This window comes from Castor canadensis, chromosome 9, assembly GCF_047511655.1.
Source record: "Castor canadensis chromosome 9, mCasCan1.hap1v2, whole genome shotgun sequence".
In the NCBI taxonomy this organism is placed as follows: domain Eukaryota; kingdom Metazoa; phylum Chordata; class Mammalia; order Rodentia; family Castoridae; genus Castor; species Castor canadensis.
Genome location: NC_133394.1, coordinates 14276437 through 14297068, shown reverse-complemented (window position 1 = coordinate 14297068; position 20632 = coordinate 14276437). Strand labels below are relative to the sequence as shown.

The 20632-nt window shown below is 42.8% G+C and overlaps 1 protein-coding gene across 9 annotated transcripts in view; it reads left to right on the top strand.

Annotated features, from left to right (window-relative positions):
* Znf827 (zinc finger protein 827) overlaps positions 1-20632 on the top strand; it is a 159230-nt gene that overhangs the window by 98529 nt on the left and 40069 nt on the right. For all 9 annotated transcript variants that reach the window (XM_074041232.1, XM_074041233.1, XM_074041231.1 and 6 more), the window contains exon 8: positions 5229-5332. In XM_074041232.1, the coding sequence (XP_073897333.1) occupies positions 5229-5332 (104 nt within the window). The remainder of the gene's footprint in view (positions 1-5228; positions 5333-20632) is intronic.

Sequence of the window (20632 nt, the reverse complement as noted above, 5' to 3'; positions counted from 1 at the left end):
ACCTGGGAGGGTGCAGGCCTGGGTTTTCCTGTGTGGGTACCTTCTGGAACCTTCCACCCCCAGCCATGATGGTCACTAAGCAGCATGAGTGAGGCACCGACCTCATTGCTACTTACCATGGTGTTTTCACAGAGCCGGGCAACAGCAAGGGACAGTGCTTAAGCACTTCTCACTCCCTGGAGGTGTGGAACAATAGAACCTCACTGTTCTGAAACTTTCCCCACTCAATGTCAAGTTAGCACTCTGTCCCTCAGTTCATGGTCAGACTTAAAGATGACCGGTGTCAGGATGCACGGCCTCTCCAGGGCAGGCATCAAGTTTGCTTTGCCTCCTTCCTGTCTTCCTGCAACACGGTGCTAACCTGGAGAGCAGAGCTCAATGTTCTGATGGGAATGTGGCCATAGGCCCACTGCCTCCCAGCAGTGAGGACACACAGGTTTGTGAGTACCTAGTGACCTTGGCATGCAGCGCTCTTCTTTTAGGCTTAGTGGAGACCGTTCCGAATTGCAGATTGACCAGATTGCAGAAGTTGTAGAGAAACGGGGACATAACTCAGCTTTTAGAAAAAAGTAAAATCATTTTCACTTGCTCTGTTTCTCAATAGTGAAGACTTAAGCTCCCAAGGGTCTGGTGTGCTGAAATGGCCGTGCCTCACCTTTCATCCTTCCTTCCTCTGTTTCTTCCTTCTCTATGTCTGTTCCAAGGATTTGTGGATCTGCATGGTCCCAAATTCTCTAGGTATTGAGAGACCCCATGAAAGGCAGTGTAGCATGCAGATGTGAAGGCATCCGAATTCGAATTCTGGCTTTCTCATGAGAGTGGACAACCCCATAACTTCTCTGGGCCTCAGTCTCTTCATCTTTGAAAATCAGAATCGTAGTAACCTACAGGGGGAGATACTTGTGAAGATTACCTGGAGTAAACACACAGCACACTTTAGGAGTACCAAAGCCAGTAGTGCACGCCTATAATCCTAGCTACTTGGGAGGCTGAGATTGGAAGGATCACAGTTCAGGGCCAGCCCAGGCAAATAGTTCTTGAGACCTCCCCATCTCCAAAATAACCAGAACAAAACAGGCTGGAGGAGTGGCTCAGGCAGTGGAGTGCCTGCTTTGCAAGTGTGGAGTCCTGGGTTCAAACCCCTGTCCCACTAAAATAAATAAGTGCCAGAAACTTGTGTTGGCTGGTATCATTTATTGAGCATGTACTGTTTACTGAGAACTTCAACGGGAATTTCTGGAATGGAATTTTGAACCTCTTTCCCAATGGTGAGGCTGAGGCTGGAGGTTATCGACTTGACAAATGTCCCTTAGCTAAGCAGCCAATAAGGAACTCAGGTCACCCAGATTCTTCTAATCTCCAACTGCTCATCCTCTGTAGTCTCACCTCCAGATGAGTGCAGAGGATGGCCACGGTGTGCTTAGTGTGAATGTGACACTCTTGTTAACTTAGTGTCCTCTCTTTATAGGGAAGACCTTACTCTGTGGACCTTGCAACTTCTGGAAGTTTCCCCACTGACCCTCAGTCCCCATAAAGCATTGATGCTCTGTTTGTGCATTTTGGGGATTTCAGCATGACTCCCTTCTCACTTTCTGTTCCCTCAGGAGAAATCTTTTATTTTCTGTGCAGCATAGGCTGGTCTCCAGGGTAGAAAATGATTTGAAAAGTTGCTTCTTCACTCAGTGATTGTGTCCCTTTCAACCCAGTCTTCTGAGCGGCTCGCCCCTCTCTTGGTGCGAATCTGTGCTGTTGAGAGTGCTTGTGACCTTGCAGAGGTGTGACCTTGCAGAGCTGGCGGTTGCTGCTGCTTCACAGACCCGAGGGGGTTCTTTCCCCTGCCTGCCTTATCTGCCAGTCTCAGGGATAGTTTGAGATGGAGCGGTGGTCTCCATCTGCCCTCTCTTAAACTTTCCTTCCAGTCATTGTCCCCTGTGGACTGCTGCTCTGGCCACCTGCCTTGTCTTCAACAAGCCCTCCAGGCCTTGCTGTCAGTTGCAGCCAGACAGTGAAGTCCTGGTCCATTGTCCACTTTCTTAGACACTGAGTGCTTCTGCTACCGTGATCCCTCACTGGAGTCCAACCCCACCTCCCTCCATATGGCCTTCCAGCTCTGCAAACTGGCTGCGCTGTCCCATGGTTCTGGGATCAGGGTTCCTAGCTCCCTAGAATGCTGGGGATCCTGCCCTCCATTTGGCTCAGGTGGGGGTTCTGTGGGAAAGTGGGCACCTGTATCTTGCATACCCTTACTACCCGAGCAGCTACCTCTCACTGCATGGTTAGTGGGTTAGCACACACCTCCCACTCAGATCCATGACCCTCTGAGCTCCTCAGCCAGCCATTGTGTTCCCAGGACTGGACATCGGAGGCATTTTGTGTACAGCTACTGTAAAGCCCAGGGCAGTCACTGGAAATAACTAATTGCTACTGTAAAATCGGGGCCAGTATACACATGGATATTTCTCAACATCCTTTCAATGGGCCACTCTTGGGATTCTCGGTGTTCCCAAGGGGAAGTCTTCATGTTTTAGACTTCTTGATTCCACCAGCTCACCAGAACTCAAAAATTTCAAGGTTGTTTCTATAGCCAGACTCATAGTCATGTGGAAGCCATGGCCTGGCCTTTACCTGTGCCCACCTGCAGTGTGCCCCGTGTGAACAGTCCACTCAGACACCAGGGGTCACTGTCACCTTGTGTGCAAGCCTCAGGGCTAAGGGTGTGGAAAATTGAGAAATCTTACCCTCAGGTTTCACCAGCAGACCTCCCACATCCTTCAGAGTGCTTTGATTCTTAGCAATTTTCTTTATAGAAGGGTTGAATATTAGTCTTATCTCTCCCACAGTCAACCAAGCCTTCAAACTCAAAGGGATCTTTCTTTCACTCGGTTTTGCAGTGGCCTTTATTTTATTTCACTTCTTTATTGTTGTAGCGGGGAGTGGACCCAGGGCCTCATGCATGCTAGGTAGACACTCTACCACATGAACCATATCCCTAGCCCTTTGGTTTTGGTTTGTTTTGTTTTGTTTTTAGACAGGGTTTCACCAACTCTGCCCAGACTGGCCTCAAACTCACAATCCCCCTGCCTCTGCCTCCCAAGTAGCTGGGATTGCAGGTGTTGCCATCAAGCCTGACTATAATGGCTTTTATACAAAGCAAACTACTTTTTTTGTAAACTTATATGGAAAAGTTGATCAATTTTTTTGCTCATCTTTCAGCTAGACAGATACAAATTAAAAAATAGCTACCCTTTATTGAGCACTTACTATCTCCTAGGCTCTCTGCAAAGCACATGCCTGGTCTCTCTTACTTAATCCTCACAGGTAGCTTCTCTGTGGGTTATTGTCCCATTCGAAGGACAAGAACTGGAAGTTCAGTGTGTTAAGTAATTTGTCCAAGGTCATACGCCAGCTAAACGGTAGAGCTGGAGTTTGAACCCAGAACTGCCTACTCTTGGGCGCAGGCCCTTAGCCACTGTTCTGCCTGCCTCTCTTTTAAATCATTTCTGTCTCCTGCAGCTTACGAGTTGAACTATGAACTATGATTCTCCCTGATCTTCATTGCCTCTTAGCCTCTAGCCAGTTTACTTTTAACCCTGTTTTAATTGTTTTATGTTTGTGATATAAAAAATAAAGTTGCATCAGATCTAGCCTAATTGGCATGCCAAAGTATGTCATCTGTCAATGTATATTTTAGTTTTTATAAAAAAATGCATCTTCCACTTTCATCTTAATAAACCCTTTTTAAATGCATAGTAACCATAGCCTTGTACCATGTTTAGAGAAGCAACAGAGTTACAGAAGTCGGTGTCTTCTGTGCCCTGGGCTCTGTTCCTTCCCCTGATCTAGGTTTTGCAGTGGTCTCAGCCCTTCCGGCTGTGCTGCCCTGGTGGGAGGTGGGGTGGGGTTTGGAGAAGAGCTGGGAATGTGTCTCTTCACTCTTTGCCTCCCACAGCAGCTGTGTTTCCTCTGGGTCTCCAGGGACCCCAGCCAAGCTCATCTTGGCTCCAGTTTTCACCAGGTAGCCCCAGCCCAGGGATTCCATCTTCCTCCTTCTTTTTGTCCCTCTAACCTCAGGGTGGTGATGGCTGTCTGCTCTTCCTGTCCTGGGTTGTTCAAGTTCCCCATGGACTTTCCACCACCCTACATCTGGTTTCCCTGATGTACAGAGATTGCTCTGCCTTTTCTAGGTTGGGCTTGGATGGATTCTGCAGTATCCCCACCTGGGATTGTTGTACTTATGGTTTGTGTTACAGCCATGGAAGGGGGACACTGGCATCTATTTTAATTTTTAGCAGTACTGGAGTCTGAACTCAGGGCCTTATGTTTGCTACTACTTAAGCCACACCCCAATCCTTTTTGCTTTAATTATTTTTCTAATAGGATCTCAGGTTTTTTATGCCAGGACCATCCTGGACTGTGATCCTATTTATGCCTCCCACTTAGCTGGATTGACAGGTTCGTGCCACTATGCCCAGATGGTTGGTTGAAATGGGTCTCATGAACTTTTTCCCCACTGGCCTTGAACTGTGATCCTCGAGTAGCTAGGATTACAAGTGTGAGCCACCCCCCGCCCCCCGCTTGTGACTAGCATCCAAACCTCGTGTTCACTGTGGCTGTGAGAGGAAAGCCCTGGCAGGAGGTCTGGTAGCCCTAGTTCTCATTCCACCTGGGTCACTAAAGAAGCTTGGAGAAGCTTAGAATCCTTCCAGTCTGGGTAACACTTTTATGGAAAGCAAGGGCACTCCTTTGGCTCTTTCCTGTAGCTGGTTTTGTGGTTTAAGTCTTCAGACCCACCCCAGTCCCAAGCTGGAACCAGTGACAGGTTCCTGCAGTGTTGTGGTGCCAGGCTCCAGTGCTCTGTGCTTCCATGTGTGTTCCTGGTCCTTGTGGGTCAGGTGACAAACAGATTATGGGTGAGCAGAACTGTTCCATCGCCACCTTGGGGAAGAGCATAGAGAGGCCCTTCCTGATGCTGACCAGGCGGTTGGCCTTTGGGCACAAGATGTTCAGAAAGCATTGAGCAAGGGTGAAACTGACTGCCCTGCTGTACCTTGATGGGTTCCATGATAGACTTCCTCTCTCTTCCTCTGTCTCAAGCACAATCTTATATTCCTTAAACACCATTTAAAGCACCTTATTCAGTAGTGTGCACATATGTATTGGGGGCTGAATGCTCTGGGTGTCTTAAATAACTTTGATTTACTAAACCTCCTCCTCCTGTCCCACCCCAGCCCTTTCTTTTCAGAAGACACATTTAGACAATCACCATTCACCTCCAATTCAAAAGATCTGCTGCCCAGCGAGTCCGTGATGCACGGAAGAATATCAGCTCCAGGTACGGACATATTGTTGACTTTGCTTCTCCCACTGGTTGCTTAAGAATTGCTTTTCTGAAGTGTGTGGATTTTCAGAGGCTTGCAGCTTTGGCATTGTAGTCATTTCTGTGAAGCTCGATGTTAGAAAAGAGGAGAAATGCCATTTAAAACAGCCACAAAAGTTTATTAAAATAAAATGTAGACAGTGATAACATCTTCAGCTTTAAGAACTGATTTGTTTTCTGCTTGCTGATATTTTGCCCATATTTTTCTTTAAAGTAGTGATGTGTAACCTGAAAATAATTTGCCTTATACGTTTCAGGCAGGCAGCCAGCAAAACAGAAGAGAACTGTGGTGAGAATATTTATCCCCAGTTGGGAAGGTCATGACCTTAGTGGGGTGTGGGCCTCTAGGAAGACCACTTTGGCTTCCATAGAAGCAACGCAGCTCATCCAGAAAATCTTTCTACTCAGGTTCCATCTCTCATATACCATTGAACACTCTCTTGTCATCTCAGCCATCAAAGCATAATTTCTTATTCATCCTTCCTTTCCCATTGAGAAAAAGAAAAGACGTGCTTGCTTTCTTTTCATCAACAGCATGGCGTCCCTCAGGGCTTATGTGTGTGTTCCCAGAGTTATGTCATGAGATCATTTGAGGACCACTCACTGTAGTCCATACTGCCTACCCGATCCCTCCCTACCTGAGACTAGGGTCTCAGAAGTAACAGTGCTCTCCATCCTTATTCCTTTGTCCTGGAAAGCAAAGGGAGCAGCGGAGGGTTATTAGCCCATGTCCCCTTTCAAGAATAAAGTCCAAGTGTCCCCCAGGAGCTCTGAGTCACAGAGCCCTGGAGAGCAGAGTAATTTGCAATATAGAAAATGTCAAGCAACATCTTCTGAAATGTTGGTGAGGGTGTCACAGGTCGTTGGAAGTGGTTTGTGACACACAGTGGGGGTAAATCATTCTCTAGCTGTGCGATGGGATCTTGTCTCACCTCTGCACATCCAGCCCAAGAGTCAACATGCCTGTGTGTCCTTTAGCTTTTAGGCAGAGTTTGCGATCCAGCCTCCAGAAACAGTATGCTGCAGAAGAGCTGGTTCTAGGGGTATAAGGAGATTCTGCTTAGTTGATGTCTTTCTTTCAAACAGGGCCTCTTGTAACGACTGTTTACCTCCATAGCGTCATTTTGAATAGCATCTCCCTGGTCCCAGAATTATTGCCCTGCTGTTAAGCTGATGGATTGTGACTTTCCAATGTCAAAATAACTGCCTAGGAATTGCCTGTCAGAGTGCTGTGACCCATGATGTATATACAAACCCCACACTGCTGGCGTCAGGTTTGGCTTGGCTGTGTTTAAAGAAGGCTTTAGTGGTCGAGTTTAGAAGAGAGATACCAGTGTATGTTTAACTGTTTGTTTGGGGTGGCAGGATTGGGTTTTGCAATTTCCTCACAGACTTGTGTTATACATTAGGTAAACTCACACTTAAAAGTTAACACTTATTTTGGAGGAGGGAGGTCAGCATAACAGATTTAAAAAAATGTTAGCCCAATCTGCTAAAGGGTCATCAATCTATCATACCTCAACAGAGGCTTTCTATAGACAGAGGAAAACCAATATTATTACTGTGTCTATATTTTGCTAAGATAAACAGCTAAGAAGGGACTTTTGGTTTTTGATAAGCAAGATGAAAATGTTTTGGAGATTGAATTAAAATTAGAAATTTTTGAAACGGTAAGGGACAGACACCCTTGTGATCCCGAAGTTCTCATAGTCTGAAGACAGTCTTTCCTTGTAAGGAAAATCTCAGTAATTTGGGCTACCTGGAGGAGACCAATCCAAATGAGCCAGTTTTCAGTATGGAAACTTATAAAGAAAACTTATTTATTTCAATCTGGACAGTATATAAATGGTCGTTATATACCTACCACAGCTCCCAGCCCCTAATTCACAATTCCAAAATGCAAAAAATCCCTACCAAACAAAATTTTTTGAATATACTAATTTTATTTAGTCTCCCATTAGGGTTAACAAAGGGATGTTCATGCATTTTGTCACATGAAGTTCATATGTTTTAGCGATGAGGTGTTGCTCCAAGTGCTGTCGTTGGGATGTTACATAAACACCTGTCATCCTGAAATTGGAAAAAGTATGAGTATCAAAATACATCTGGTCCCAAGAGTGTCGGATAGGTATTGTGGACCTACCTACACTTATTATTCTAACCAGTCTCTACTAAATCCAATGCTGGGAATAAGGAAGTTAAGGCAGCAGTTGAGAATCTTAGTGGCATTATCAATGGGAGCCTGGGATGGAGACAAAGGAGGAGGGACAAGAAAGCAGACACTGGGTGAGCAGTCTGGTTTAGGATACTGGTCAGCTTTGCCATCAGCATGTTGAAGTGGCTGAAGCAGAAATGGGGAATCCAGGTAAAAGTGACTAGGTAGAAAATAAAGGAAAGCCTCAGGGTCCTGAGGAACCTTCTTGTAAGTAGTTTAAATGGTAGCATTAAAACATTATTCCTACTCTTTATTTACTTAACAAACCTCTTCTTTCCAGAGAAAACACAAAGATAAATGTCAGCCCAGAGACTTTCTTAAATTCCCAATTGGTGGAGACCATGGTTAATGAGGTTTAATGTGCCAAGTGTCAGTCTACAGCATCCCTGGCAATGCGGCAGACACACATTATTTCAACAGTAGATCTTATCACACCCTTATGTACTACTGTAGTTTGGATCTGGAATGTTCCCGCAAAGGCCCATGTGTTGAAATCTTGGTCCCCAGCTTGGTGCTGTTGAGAAGTGGTGGAACCTTTAGGAGGTGGAGCTTAGTGGGAGGAAGTTAGGTCACTGGGGGCATGTGCTTGAAGGGGATATTGGTACCCTGCCTGCCCCTGACTACTTCGTGGCCACCATGGTGTCAGCAGCTGTGCTCCACCACACATTCCTGCCATGGGGTACCATGCCACCATAGGCCCAAAGCAGCAGGGCCAACTGATCATGGAATTCAGTTCTCTGAAATTGTGAGCCACAATGAACCTTTTCCTTTATTAAGATGATTTTCTCTGGTATTTTATTACAGCAATAGAGGCTTACTAACATACATGCCATCTGTCAACAGGATGAAATTCTCTTCCAAACACCTTCTGAGTAAGACCACAGGGCATGGGAGGTGCTGAATGAGGGTATCATTTACAGCAAGGGGCTCTGGGCCATAGGCATCCATGATAGATTTGGTGTGTTTCAGGACTGATGGAGAAGTAAGGATACAGTGAGGGGAGATAGCAGAGTAGGGCAAGGTTGGCAGAACTGTGAACTATGAAGAAATTAAGAATAACACAGTTAACTAGGCATTTGCCTTCAGCAGACGGGATCTGCAGCTCACAGCTACCATCATCACAAAGACACAGAATAAACACAGAACTTCCCGGTGTCCTGGCCTCAGTCATTTTCAGTATTTCTAGACTGACTTTGCTGAGAACCAGAGGATGTTGAGAAGCCAAGCCCTGACATTCTCACTCACTTCGAATGTCTTAGACAGAGGTAACATCAAGAATCCTTAATAAAATAATGAGGTTAAAACCGCTGTTACCTTTTGCTAGAGGGATGTGGGGACAAAACACCCTGAAAGCCATGAATGGATTACTGCGTGCACCTCAGGCAGTTGGGTGGCTGATGGTGATTTGACAAAAAAGTAAAAGAGCTTTCCTGTTATGAGTGAGATGGAAATTACAGACTTGTATAACTTAATGTGCTTTGTTTAATTTACACTAGTATCACTTGTGTAAGATTTATATTAGTAGAAGAAAGATTCTGAAGTCTGTTTTTCGGGGCACACTGGGTAATTATACATTAAGAGTAGACCCTTCCAGTAAGCAAGGGCTATTAAGGGAACTGTGTAAGAGCCCGCCTCAGTGCTGCTTCAAAACAATGTGGAGCTCAATTCTGTGTTATTATGATTTCGAAGTCACAGTATGTTTGCTCTGAATGAAGCCAAAAAACAAAAACACAACCAGAGTGGGTGTAAAGGCAAACGTAGGTCTCCATGGGATTCTTTCATGATGTTTGGAGTTGTCAGGGCTTCTGTTTGTTATTTCAGATGGAGCCTGGAGTTAGATGATATAAAACATTTCAGCTATTATATTTTTAAATCCCTCCCTCCCCCATTCTTTTCTCACTTGCTACAAAAAAATAACTCTTTCTTGTTGTTGTTTATAATACAGCAATAAGAAGGGGGAATTAAAGAACATTAATATCCCTCTAAAACAAGCTTCTTAGGGGCTGCAGGGGGAAATTTCAGTTTCTTCCAGGACTATCAGGATTTGATGTTAAATCAAAAGACTGGTTTAGAAATTGTCTGCCTTGTCCACAGGCCAGTTCTTGAACCATTTCCTCTCTCTGCTCTGCCTGTCGGTCTAATCTAAGTACAACCATGTCTCATACTGTTATTGTTTGCATCTTTTTTCTTTGCAGTTCTGGGGTTTGAACTCGGGGCCTCACGCTTGTTCATCAGCCACTCTGCCACCTCAGCCCCTCCGCCAGCCCTTTGGTGTGCATCCTATATGCTCCCCAAAGGCTCACCCGTTGAAGGCTTGGCCTCTATTCCATGGCAATATTGGGAGGTATGGAAGCTTTAAAAGGAGGGGTCTAGTAAAAGAAAGTTAGATCAGTGGGACCGTGTCCTTGGAGGAGGCACTTCTCTCTCTCTCTCTCTCTCTCTCTCTCTCTCTCTGCTTTCCATCTGTCATGAAGTGAGCAGCTTTGCTCTGCTGTGACTCTCCATCCCGACGTTCTGCCTCACCACAAGCCCAAAGCAACAGTTAAGACCTCTGAACTGTGAGCCAAAATCAGCCTTTCCTCCTTATAAAGTGTTTAGCTCAGATATTTTGTCACAGCCACAAAAAGCTGACTAACACATATACTTTTCTGAAATACAAATAAATGATACCTTGCATTGCAGTGCTACCTGCAAGTCACCCTCAGCCTGCCATGCTACTGGCTAGGTATGAGTGATTTTTTTTTATGACAATTGGCTTAAGTAATACATCTTAACATGTGCATGTCAGTTTCCCTGAAGACTCTTTCCCCACAGTGAGAGTGGCAGGCATCGAGAGTTAGACAGACAAGCAGATGGACAGAGACACAAAGCTAACCTGGATTACCACAAAGTGTTTCCTTCAATCCACTCTCAAACAGCAGATTCTGAGTCATGGATAAATAATAGGATACGGGGTGTTGGTGTTTATCTTTTTTTTTTTTTTTAAGTTAAACTCCTTTTTGATGAACCAAGTTTATTCCATACAGAAAGGGAAATGAACAGTTGTTATGGATCTACTCAGTTGTCAGACACAGGACATGTCATCTCATTCAGCTGTGGAAACAACTCATTAAGACACGGGAATTTTCCGCAATTTTCAGATGAGTAAATGAAGGTTCAGAAGAGTTAGTAATGTGCTCCAAGTCATAGATTTGCCAAACGGCAGCACAAGAATTCAGAGCCAAAGTGCATGGCACATTTTCTGTCTCTCTGCCCTTTGCTGGAGCCTACCAAATCAGGTAGATGGACTGCCTCTTGTAGTTAGAAATAAAGTCCTTCAAGTAAGATTATTTATTTATTTACTATTACTGGGATTTGAACTCAAGGCCTTGTGTTTGCCAGGCAGGCGTACTACCACTTAAGCTATGCCTTCAGTCCCTTAAGTAAGATACTTTGCAGAACTTATCTGTTAAGTATTTTACTATTTGTTAATATAATTCTAGCGTTGTTACTCTTCCATTCCATCTTTTCTTTCTTCCTTTCACTCCTGGTAATGCCACAGGCATTTGAAATGTTTCTTTCACTTAGGACTTAAGCAAATCTCCATGCTCCTCCTGGTTCGTAGAAATAGTTTTATGAAGCTGTGCTGAAACTATCTGGTTAACCAAATAGAATGTGTCATTCTGAACTCAGTGATGAGCTGGTCAGCAGTGCAGAAGGAAAAGTTCTAGACTGGGGTTCAGGAGGGCTTAGGTTTAGCCCTAGTTCAGTTTATATAGAAGGAGATAGGAGGTCTACACGCTTTTTCCATACTCTCACTCTTCAAGTCCTGCCTTACTCAGTGGCACCACAACCCCAGCTCTGGTTCCTGTCTGTTCTTCTGAGGGCCAAAACTCTAGGCTGTGCTGGGGAAAATCAGAGACTAGTGTGGAGGTTTTATCCCTAAACTTCTGCCACCCCCACTGAACCTGGGACAAGTAATTCTTGAAAGGCACAGTGTTGGGTAGTGAGTGGCTGTGTGGCATGAGAAGGGCTCCTCGGAGCTGGGATGTTCAATTTCTTAATCTGACTGCTGATTCATACATAGGTAATTTTGTGGAAATTTGTGGAGCTATGTACTTAAGACAGTATTTTTACCTTTTGTCAGGGCCAATTGACTTATTTACAAATAGGCTGGTCAAGTACCAAGGGGACACCTCCAGGCCATCGACAGGAGTGCACATCCACTTCAGAGTGACAGTGATGATGGTGCCTGTAGATTTCAGTTACTCAGCTTATAGTCTGCAGGTCAGGTCTGTGAGGAGCTTGAACTGGTGGCCCTGAACTGAGGACATGGAGGTTGTGTCTCAAATCTACACTTGGTAGATAAGCTATAGTCTGTGCAGCTGTTTACTGGAGGGAGAAAGTTTTATAAATATGGATTTTCCTAATCCAAATAACATTATTTAAGGCTAAAAATTGTGTGCTCATGACCACCCCATCTGGTCCTCGCCAGCTGGTTTGGTCTTAGTGTAGGTGTGTTCCAAAGGAGACTTGTCAGCTCCTTAAATACTATTTGTAGAGAAAGGCCTTTCATTAGACATTGTCAGTTGGGTGTCCGAGCTAGTCTTTCTCAAAAATTTAACTAATTAAACTCAGTTTAACCCTTAATTTAGGGTTCACATACTGAAATACATGTTTTCTTAAAAGGTGATAACCTTTCCAAAGAGGGGAATATATCTGGTTTAGATGGCTCCTCTAGTATCTATAAGAAGCCAAAAAGATGGGGGAAAAAAAAAACCCTGGTTGCTTGCCCAAGTCCCTTCATCTCCGCCCATATGGTACATGGACTGAGTCACTTGATATCAAAGACAGTCATCTACACTTTCATGTCCATGCTTGGTAGGAAATGGTAACATCCAAAAGCCCTTTTAAAACCCACTTTATTTTTCAGGAGCAGATGATCGTCTGGGGCTGTGGTCACTTTGGCCTTGGCTTGGTGTCTTCCTCTTAGCAGAGCACACAGACAGATGCCACATAAGATACTCTACATGCTATTTATAAGACCCCGGCAGTGCCTGTGGTTGTGTTTTCCCTTTTGCAAAGGCTATTTCAATGCCTTAGAATGAATAGTACTATAAAAGGCCAAATTCTTGAGTATGTGTAATGGATGATGGGGAGTATTTGTTTGAAAATTGCAATGTAGTGACCCTGGCTTCAGTTTGGGACTGCTAATTCAATCTACAAGGCCTTTTTTTATATATACAATATGTTCTTCCATTCCTTTGCTATCAAAAATACATATTCTCATTTCAAGCAATTTCTTCTTTGTGTTTATTCCTTTTCAGGGCAGCAACTGGCCTCCGGTAACAAGGGTAGAAAAAAAAAAGAAAAGAAAAGTCATTCCACTCGCAAACTAGACCATCTATTTTGATTCAAACACATCCATTCTGTATTCCCATATGTAGGACAAACAAGTGTCTCTATGTAAGAAAGAGCCCATAGCGTGCCACCACCCTTTTAGGATATGTAGTTAATGGAGTCAGAGTCAGGGATTTCATTTTTTTCTCCAGCTCTTATCACTCACTCAGAACATTTCCTTTATCAAGATAGTTAGTGTTTCTGTCCTCAATTTACCATTCAGAAAAGAAAGAATTAACTAGAAGAACAAAAGGACGGTTATCTTTTGTATTTGCTTAATGTTAGGTTCATCACCCCATCCCCAGGTGTTCTGTTGAGACATCCCATGTCCAGGCCCCTGGAGCTCGTTAAATTCAGCAAGTCCCCAAGTGAACACATCGTTTCCCTGCCTCTCACCATCCTCATACCTCCTCTCTAAAAGATTAATTAATTAATCAATTAATTAATTAATCAAAACCTTCCTCTCCTGTTTCTCTGCCTTACTAAATAATATCATCATCACCACTCACCATAACTCAATCCTGAGTTTGGGCACCATTTGTTTAGCTTCCTTCAGAAGCAGACTATGAAACACAGATTTGAATGCAGTTAGTTGTTTTGGGTTTTTTTTCTTTTTTATAGGAAGTGAGACGAAACACTAGCAGGGAGTGGGGACCTGAGCAAGAGAAGGGAAGACAGCCAGTAAAACAAACATTACCAGCAGGTTACCAGCATGGACCTAGTTAATTTCCCTAGTACTATAGTTTGGCTCGTGAATGTCTTTCAAGGCCCTTGTGTTGAAGGGAAGGTGAGTAGCTGGTGGCACTATTAGGAGGTTAGGCTTAGAGGAAGGAAGTTGGGTCAATGGGAACATGCCCTTGAAGGGGATATTGGGACCTGGGCCTTTTTCTATTTGTCTCTCTGCTTCTGGCCACCATGAGCTGAGCAGCTTCATCTGCCACAGAACTCCTGCCATAATGTATTGCCTTGCCAAAGCCCCAAAGGCAACAGCACTGAACAGCCATGAGCCAAAACTATGAGCTAAAATAAATCTTTCCTCTTTATAAGTTGATTAGCTCAGGTATTTTGTCACAGTGACAGAAAACTGACTAGGGAACTCTGGAAAGCAATGTGGTACACACATTTCAGAGTTGCTTATCTGAGGTGTGAGAGAGCTGGGACGTTTATACCATCATCAGGTAAAACTTACTCCCAGGAAAGGTAACGCCCCCACTTCTGCTCTACCACACAGGCAGGCCCAGCAGGCTTTAGTGGCCTCAGAAAGCCCTTGGGAAATAAATGCAGGTGCTGGGTGTGCATGCTGGCCCATGCACTAAAGTATAAAGATGAGGTGACAATTGGAGGGGGGGTATCAGGAATCACAGTGCCCGTTCTACTGTTCTTCATTATTTCCTCCACTCCATTCAGTTACCCCACCTTTCATATCAGTCCTTCTCTCAGACCTCTCCTCATTGGGCTCTTTCAACTCAACCTCAACTGTCAATAACTTTATTCAAGCCTCCATCACTGGCTCTCATTTGCAACTAGCCTCTGGCTAGTCTTCCTGTCTCCAGTGTCACCCCTCTGATCCCTCCTCTCCATCTACAGGCAGCCTCTTCTTTTCTAGCAGGCAGGTCTCATCATACCACGCCCTCCCTGGTGCCTTCCCACTCTTCTTATGGTAAAGTCAAGTGTGTATGTGCTCTGTCCCCACAGGTTGCCTTTGTTTTTAGTACACTCTGCTTTCTTTGGAAACTGTTCCCTGGAGTTCCAAAGCTAGATTAGGTGCCACTCCTTTGATGTCCTTAGATATTTACAATTTCCTATTCTTCTGCCCCACTTTCTGACTTAGTTATAAGCTCCTGGTTGGTCATAAACCATCTTCTTGGCCAGTATCTCACCAGAAGCAAGGACTCAGTATAGTCGCTCAGCACATCTTGGATGAAAGCATATTGTTGAAAAGCTGTGTTGTTTGTAAAACTCTAGTAGTTTTAGATGTTTTGAAGAGAGATCTCAATAAGACTTTGATTATAGTACAGATCTGTTTTGTTTTTTTTTTTTTTACCAGAGGCTAAAAAGACTCCCTTTATAAAAATAAGATGTGCCATAAAGCCATTCATAAATATTGTTGGTGCTCACACTATCATGGAATAACTCCCCTTAGAATAAAATGGCTTATCTTGGCAGGAGAAAGATCGCAGGGCTACTGTGTTCATTTTCTCACCTCGGATTCATGGCTAACTGCTAGCCAAAGAAGCCAGAAGGCATCTCTTGAGCAGAGAGTGGGAGATGGGAATACAAGACTTCAGATGGTTTGATGTGATAGTCCAGTACTTGAATTAATGAAGCCAGGCATGGTGGTGAGCACCTGTAGTTCTAGCTACTCAGGAAACTTGAGGCAGGAGGATTGCTTGAGCCCAAGAGTTTAAGGATGGCCTGGGCAACATAGTGAGAACTTGTCTGAAACAAAACAAAACAATACAAAAACCAATAGTCATTTTCAGGTATAATAAAAAAAATTACTCAATCATGAAGTATCCTGTGTTGTTAAGTTCCATATTAAAAGTTAGAATTACTTCAAGTAGGATTTTTTAAGTAGGTCTTTTTAAGAGCCTGGTTATGAAATTAGTTTTTTTAAAAATGTAAATTATTTTATTGAAAGGCAGATTTATATTTTAATCCAAACAAGGAAGCAGTTCACATAGGAGTCTCTCGTATAAACTTTTAAGAAACTGTGAGACGGAATTCAGTATGAATCTCTATGGCATTTGGGCAACCCATGAAATGGACATACCTTTTAAGTTATTAAGATTGTGAATGACATATTCCTGTTGCTTAGGAAATAGGTTCCACAACACTCTGACACTGCCCCCATTGTCTCTTACACATGAAGAAACAATCTTCTGTACAGGCTCCCAGGTGTAGAGCTAGCTCCCCACGGCCACAAGAAGCGAGTGCAGAGACAGGCCTTGCGGGAGTTGGAGACTACTACACAGCCATTGCTGTACTCCCAAAAACCTTTGTGTCCTCTTATCCCTGCCTTTTCCTGCACTAAGCCATTGTGGGGCTTCCATCAGGCAAGACTTGTAATTGAGTCTACTAATTAAAAATCAAAATAAGAAATGCTCTAAAGTAACAGAGAAATGTAATGTTCCATGTTATTTTGTGAACTTGGACACTGATGTCTCACCCTAACAACTTAACCTACAAATAGACTTGAGCGAGTAACTAGAGTATCCAGACATGAAGGTTCTCTGTAGCATAAGGACTGGAAAGCAAACCTGAGGTCCACAGCATGGAATGTTCGAAGTGGACAGAAAACTCCACAACCATTAGGAAAAGAATAAAGAGCTGTAGGAAGTTATCAGAAAGACATTTGTTAGATTAATAAGTGAAAAAACAAGCTACAGAGAACATATGTGACATGGTTCCATTTATGTTTAAAGGGGGAGGGGCAGAACAAATATAATTGCATATAAGTAGATAAGAATGGGTGAATTGAATGGGTGACTGGCACTGCAGAAGAGAAAGAAGAGGACAGTGCCAATGTTGTTTATTTTTTACTGTATTCTTTGTTCTTTTTTTTTTTTTTGAGAATTGGCATTTACACATGATTTGGAGCCATGGTGAACAATGGCTATATTAAGTGAACTATTAAAACTAATAAAGTCATAATTCTTAGCCATTTTCTTTTAAAAAAAAAAGATTTACAACTAAATTTTATTTTTCTTCTTTTATTAGTATATATTAATTGTACAAAGTGGTTTCATTGTGATGTTTCCATGCATGCAAATAATGACCCAAACAGAGAGGGTCAAATTCACCCTGTTAGTCTTTCTTATCATCTCCTCCCTTTCTAAACAATTAACTGTTTCATTATTCTGTTTTCATATGCAGTACTTTGATCATATTAGTCATTTTCCTTCCGTGAACACCCCCAAGTAGAAGCCAGAGTTAACTGAGATTTTCATGCAGTTTTATGAGAACCTAAGGCAAGTTCCAAATCTAGAGGAATGGTCTGATACCATCAGTTGCCAAAATGTGTGCATACAGGAAAAAAATGACCAACAATGATAAAACATAAAAATGCTAACTTGACCTCAGTTTAGCTGGGGTTACAAGTGATTATTACTTACACTTTATGGACTTCCATTTTTATAATGAGTGTATATTATTTTCATACCTAGAAAAGGTCGATAAGTTTTTTTCTATTTTGAACAAAGGATAATTTCTTGCCTACTCTCATACTGAATGTTTCACACCAGATCTGCTTCTGTTGTGAGGGAGATTTAGACAAGTTCAACTTTGGCAGAACCACATTTAAATATGACCCCAGAACAACGTTAAAACTGAAAGCAACCAGAGTGAATGGAGACAGTTTAGGATGGAAGAGATGAAAATGGTGGGGAGGGGAGCTGTGGGGGTGTTGGGGACAAAGAAACCATCTTAAACTGTCCAAGTACTTCTGACTAAGGAATACTGTTTTAATGACCTGTCGGTGCATACCATCTTCATGACCTCTCCATCCTCTGTCCCATCCCTGCCTAGGGTACCTTTTTCCCATGAGGGCCTTCCTGTCAAAATGACTCATCCAACTGCAGTCTACTTTCCCGCCATAACTACCCAAGAATGAGTCACTTGGAGCAGCAGATTCTTTTTTAACTTCAATGGAATTAGGCCCAGGGATATACAATTGAAAGATTCATGAATGGGTGGGTCCCGGGAAGGAGGCTGGCTAGGTTACTGGACAAATCAGCTGTATTAAAAGAATATAAGTGAGGCCAGAAACCAGAATAATTAAGGAGAAGGGATGGCCCAGAGATGGAGTGGTTTACCAAAAAGATCAAGGCCAACCCCTGGTTGCCAGCCTTTGCTAAAGTATAGGGAGACAGCAATTAGTTGGTGATGTGGAATTTAGATAACCATTTTGTGAAAAAAATGGCTTAAAAGGCAAAATGACTCATACCAATTTTTTTTTTTTTTGCTCACTAATTTTGTATGGGAAGTTGCCAAGAGAAAGGCAGAGGAAAAGTTTACTCAAAAAAAGAAAAGAAAAAAAAAAGAAAGAATGTGTACTTTTGCAAATGCTTTTAACATGTAGGCATGCTTTCGGTATGTGAAAGTTATTTTTGACACTATTTTTGGTCAAATTGTTTTTCATTTTTCTGAAAAATGTTAATTTCTAAAGCACTTCGGTCTATCTTCCAACTGTTACTTTTATCACTCGAAAATGTGGTATTTTAAAAATACCATCACTGGTGTCATACTAAGACTTGCCTTGGATTCCATGCCTTTCATAGCAATTAATGGCTTTTTTTTTTTTAAAGAAGGAATTTGAACATGAAAAAGAAAAATGAAAGTTCACCAAAATGTTTGTAGCAGTTGTCTTTAGGTGATGATCAGAACTCTGGTTGTGGAGTTTTTTGTTGGGTTCTGTCTTCTTCCTCTAATTTTCTATAATGAACATGAAACAGCTTATAAGGAAAAGAATTAAGATTAGTAGAGGGAGTGAAAGTTTAGGAACAAAGATAAGTTCGTGATGCTTTGAGTTATAGAGCATTGTGTCATAAAGATTGTGGCACACACAGGACAGGTCTCTTCCCAGAGGCTCCCAAGCATCTTGGGTAACAACAAACAAATTTTGGTACAGTGGTGCCAGAAATTTTAAGGCTATATATCTTGCAAATTATTAACAAAAAAAACCTCAAAATCCTCCTGAAATTCAGATATGACCAAAATCACGTATTTCAGCTCAGGGAATTACTAAGCTCACCCAAGGAATGATTGAAGCTTGAGGATGGTTACTTATTTTTATTCTTACAAAGGAGATGAATTCATTGAATTTACCTTAGGACACCAGCTGTTGTTAAAGAACGTGTACTGTCTCTAACTTGGTTGTTGAAATAAGTGTTTACTGGCGCTGGCTGTGGTACTATTGGTCTTACAAGTGTCTTTGATTTTGGATTAATTAATAAAATACCAACTGCTGATGGAGGATATTTCAGTAGTTGATCAAGAAGTCTAACAAACATTCAGGTTTCTGTTGCATCTATTTAATTTCTCAACCAAAGAGGTCACTTAGGAAAACCATCTCAGTGGCTGTAGACAGATTCGTTGGCTTGTTTTATGGACTTGATTATTCTTACTCCTTTCTGTCAGTGGTGGAATGAACGGAGATGCTAGAAAATGAGTACTAAATATAAAGATTGGAGCATGATTAACTACTAGGTGAGAAACTTGTGAGGGAAAAGATTGTTCATTCATTCATTCTGCATATGCTTGTGGGCAGCAGTTACAAGCCAACTTTATTTAAGGTCCTAGGAAACATCAGTGAACAAAACAAAGTCCCTGTGTTCTTGGGGTTTACACCTGGTGGGGGAGGACGGGGCAAAATGAAGAATTATACTGCATATATGCATACAAAGATAGCATAATGAAACCCATCAAACACTGTCTGAAAAAGAGGGAAAAAGAGAAGACGAATGGGAATATAATGGAGGCGGTGCACTTGTTCAAGGTACACCGCGTTGCAAGTATGGAATTGTTACAATAAAATCCCCTCCTATTAATGTATGATAAATCTAAGATAAAATAATATGGTTCATATAAACATACATATACAATATGCTAACATTGTCTTAGTTCATTTTCTGTTGCTGGAACAAACTACCTGAGGCTGAGCAATTTATAAAGGATAGAAGTGTATTTGGCTCATGACTCTAGAGCCTGGGAGGTCCAAAAGCATGGTCCAATGAGGCATTCTTACTGTATCATTACAGAGGACATCTCATGGCAGACAGAGCAAGCCTGCCAGCTCAGGTCTCTCTCTCTCGGTTCTTACAAAGCCACTAATGCCATTATGAGTCCCCACCTTTGGGAGCTCATTCAATCCTAATCACCTCCCAAGGCCCCACCTCCAAACCCTTAACAGGAATTTGGGGATTAAGTCTCCAACTCATGACCTTTTGGGAGACACATTCAAACCATAGCAAACATCATGAAAAAAAAAATTAACACGGTAAAGACAGTTTGGGAAGGGGCTGCCTAAGGAGGTAGTGCAGTTGAGGAAAGACACCCCCTGTCCAAGAAGGTGCAATTCAAACAGCTACCTGCCTGAAATCATGTTCTGATTTGTGTTTTTAAAATGTGCAGTAAAGCAGGCAATGACCACAGAGCCCTGAGCTGGGGGTGAGCTCCATGTGGGGAGGTGGCCTCAGAAGGGAGGGAAGCTGAAGAGGAGGAGGGAGGAGGGAAGTGGAAAGGATGGAGAGAGGGAAGGAGGCTTCAAGGTCTCCTAGTGAAGAACCAAGACTTGGTTTTCACTGCGTAGATACCAGAAACCAATGGAATGTTTGAGCAAAAGAGTGACAGGATCCCACCTCCATTTTAAAAGTTAATCTGACTTTTTTGGCTTAACTTTTAAAGCCCAAATAAAATCCTCTGGAAGACTTATAGAAACCAAGCGGACCCACCAATGAGGCAATGAAGGTTCATTGGCTGAGCAGTGTTTTATAGTGGAGGGCATCTGTGAGTATCCCTTTAATAATCAGCTAATTATTGAAGGAGAGTGCCGCTCGATATTTATCACACTCAATTTGCCTTATTATTAAGTTAAAAGAGAGAGTCTAGCCTGGTGTGGTTGCATACAGGCAGCACTCAGCTGATGTAGGCAAGTGGATCCC